Consider the following 3,584-nt stretch of genomic DNA (forward strand, 5'->3'; position numbering starts at 1 on the left):
TTTTTCAAATAATCTTTATTTAATATTTATTCTATTAGAAATATGAGTTTTTGTATTTAGTGATTTAGTTTTTCACGATGATCTCCCAAATTTCTATTCTTTAGGTGTACCTTTACACTTTTAATATTGATTCCTTAGTTTTAGATTTAGATTAGCCACATCATTATTATATGTTAATTTTTTTCTCTTCTAATTCTTTAGGGAACCACAAAATCTCCTTAAATTTACCTGGAAATACTTTTTTTTTTATATTCCTTAATGACGTTTTTCTTTATTCTCTCAATAATTTGGCGTAACACTTGCATTTTATTTGATCCGTTAGTCACATGAAAACACATATATATTTCCGTTCTTATTTCAAGAGATTCTTTACACCTTTCTGGGGCAACTACTGTCAGTTACGTTGAGTGTGTATGCCTTGATGCGATTTACTCCTTAAAACGCTATGCTTCCCACGCCCAAGAAGCCACGATGTCTCCGGAAGATAAAGATTAAAGTTTGAATTGTTCCTTCATACCTCATCTTATGACGTGGTGTTGTGTCGAGAGACTTCATCCTGGTTGTTTAATGTGTGACTGTGGGAAGATAATAGAATGAGATGACCAAAGCATGAATTGTGCTCTCATACCTCATCTTATGAGGTGTTTAAACATTTTTCCCACCTACCTTTACAACTTCCTTCATAGAGAAATTACCCATTGTGTTGAATGTGTATGCTTCCATGTGATTCGCTCTTGAAACTTAATTTCAGAAGCACCATGCTTCCATCATAAAAGAGCATGGCGTCATGAGATGACCACAGCTTGACTTGTGCCGTCATGCGTAATCTTATGAGGTGTCTACATCTTCTCGAAAAGGTGTTGTGATTTTGCTCCCCCTCGCAAAAAAAAATCTAATTGGCAAAGCATCAAGCTACACAGAAAGTCCAACGATAAATTCGCTTGGAATCTACGCACTTTCGAATTAACCACTAAGCGAAGGAAGCAGATAACTAACATGTGCACAAAGCCTAGAATCGCATCCTTTTTCGTTCCCCTCTCTCTCTATATATATCTTCAAATTTGTATTTGTGCTCAACATCGAAAGGTGTAAGTCTTTTGTCATATTGTGCCAAACAAATTAAAGCCATGGCATCTGAGCTTGTGTCGAAGGTAGTGTCTTACTGCACATTTTACTTTGACAAACAAGCAAGGCTGAAAGGTCATTCTCCCGATTGCAGAGAGCGAGCCCTGATGAACTATGTCCGACAAAATGCACAGAAGGGAAATGCAAAGGCCGTGCTCGAAGCAATTGACAGTTTTACTGACCAATCCTGGATGACAATTTTAGGGAAGGAGAAGGGTTATATTCTCGATGATGCCGTGCAGACTTATGCTCCCAGGGTTGCGTTAGAGCTTGGAACTTATTGTGGGTATTCTGCCATTAGGATTGCTTCAAAGATGACTGAGCCTGACAGCAAGCTGGTTACAATAGAGATGAACTCACACAACTTTGGTATTGCCAGTGAAATGATAGAGTATGCAGGTAAAAGTTCTAACAATTCTCATATCAATTCAAATAAATATGTTGTTGTCACATAGTCATCAGATTAAGTCTTAGTATTATAGTCCTGTTTGACAATTTCTATTTCCCTTCTAAAACACGCATGTTCAATAGGAAAGATATTATATATATATATAAAATTCGACAACTATACAAATATCTTTTTCTCCTTCCTACTTTTAATTTAATGTCTCAGTAAACATTAACGCTTATATATGAACATTTATGACTTTAGTTCACAAATAATCATGGAATGCATCAATTACTTCATAGGTCTCTATCTTCTAAAACTTTAATATAATTTTATGTGCATTTGTTTCTATCAGGACTCTCCTCAAAAGTGACAGTGTTAAAAGGTATACTGAGTGAACTGGATGACAAATTAGAGGAAATTTTGAATGAAATATCAGCTAGGTATTTTGATTTCGTGTTCATGGATCACTTCAAACATTGCTATTTGCCGGATTTTATGTTACTCGAGAACAAAAGCATGCTTGGCAAAGGAACCTGTATTGTTGCAGACAGTGTAGGATATCCGGAGGCTCAGAACTACATGAATTATTTGAGAGAGCACCCTGAGAAAATCGAGAGTGAGGAATACACGTCCTCTGCACAGTGCTGGCCATGCAAAATGAAAGTGTCTACATACATAGTTGATGGAGAACACTTAGTCAGTTAGTTGTGGAATAATATATGATTTTGGGGTTGAACATTATAGGCGTGCATGAAAAAAAAAAAATGAAGTACCATGAGTCATCATGTTTATTTAAATATTAGGCATATTAGAAAGTCATTTTGTAAATATGTCTCCTTCATTTGAGGCATGCTATTTTCATCAATGTGGATTGCCTAGTGACAATTATCCTTTTTATTTTATGGGTTGTGGCGGTGGAATAATGAAATTTTGTCCATTATAGATGAGAATCAATTTGTATATATTATTGTATAGTTTTCAGAGTATTATATATATATATATGAAAGAAGGATAAATATATAACTATGTATAAATAGGTGAAAAGAATAATTTTAACAGATGAGGTACAGGTTTATTCTGCTATACAGTGTGCTATATTGATTTTGGTGAATTCATTTTTATTTTTATATTCACTTATAGTATATTGGAGGAATATAAGTATTTGGTTTATTACATGAAAGTGCATTAATATGACATGTGTGGAAATTAAATTTGGATGCGGAGGATATCTATTCTTCCTCTCAACTACTTTGCATAACTCTAGTTAAAGATTTTTATATGTTTTCTGTTAATATATATACATAAATAAGTGATTTGATTTATAAATGTAATATATTAATTTAAAAGTTTTGTGTAGAGATGGGTTTTCCAACCAAGTGTGAGGGAGATGTTGTTCTTTAGTGTTACATTTGCAAATAATAAAACAATGCTTACATTAACAAGTAAAAAAAATAGTAATAACCAAAAACTAAAAAACCAATGTGAGTCATAATTAAAATACTTCAGTTTTCATCTTTGTTTTACATTAATTTTATATACAAATATGGGCAAAAAAAAAAAAAAATTTAGTGTGAGGGAGATATGTAATTTATTAGATTTGACCAATAACATGTAAAAATAATACCATTGATATTATATGATGTGTAATTCAGTTTATATTTAGTTAACATGTAATAATTAAAACAAAATTATATTGATAATAAAAATTTAGTGTGAGTCATAAACAAAATACTTCAATATGCATATTGAATAATCAAATTTTATATAGATAAAAGTAAATTTATTTTATTTTTTTTCATATATTATAAAGCAGTTGAATAATTTCTTTTATTATAATGGCCATGTACTTATTCATCTTAATATGAGCTGATATATAATACATAAAAATTGAAGAGAAAAAAAAAATTTTCCATTTTTTATTTCATTAATAGGTTACTTCAATATCTAATATGGTGTTCACATATAACATTTTAAAAATATTAATAACACATACACACAAGCCCATAGACAAATAGATAGTCAAACAACCATGTAATATTTTAATTTTAATAACCAAGTGTATTAACAT

At 31.4% G+C, this 3,584-nt stretch overlaps 1 protein-coding gene across 1 annotated transcript; it reads left to right on the forward strand.

Moving 5' to 3' along the window:
- The first annotated feature begins 1,098 nt into the window (after nt 1-1,098).
- On the forward strand, nt 1,099-2,221 carry LOC149210367 (uncharacterized). The gene is made up of 2 exons (XM_089394419.1): nt 1,099-1,524; nt 1,869-2,221. Exons 1-2 carry the CDS (start codon nt 1,128-1,130, stop codon nt 2,219-2,221), a joined length of 750 nt encoding a protein of 249 aa, XP_089250545.1. The 5' UTR covers nt 1,099-1,127.
- Nucleotides 2,222-3,584: the final 1,363 nt, after the last annotated feature.

The sequence above is a fragment of the Pinus tabuliformis genome, chromosome 1_2 (genome assembly GCF_031772625.1).
Source record: "Pinus tabuliformis cultivar Carrire ecotype Pingquan chromosome 1_2, CPIR1, whole genome shotgun sequence".
In the NCBI taxonomy this organism is placed as follows: Eukaryota; Viridiplantae; Streptophyta; class Pinopsida; order Pinales; family Pinaceae; genus Pinus; species Pinus tabuliformis.

What these genes read in the sequence shown, in the direction of transcription:
- LOC149210367 (XM_089394419.1), top strand. Translation starts at nt 1,128, where the DNA reads ATGGCATCTGAGCTTGTGTCGAAGGTAGTGTCTTACTGCACATTTTAC. An exon ending in TGAAATGATAGAGTATGCAG is followed by an intron (nt 1,525 to 1,868) that starts GTAAAAGTTCTA and finishes TGTTTCTATCAG; the next exon opens with GACTCTCCTCAAAAGTGACA.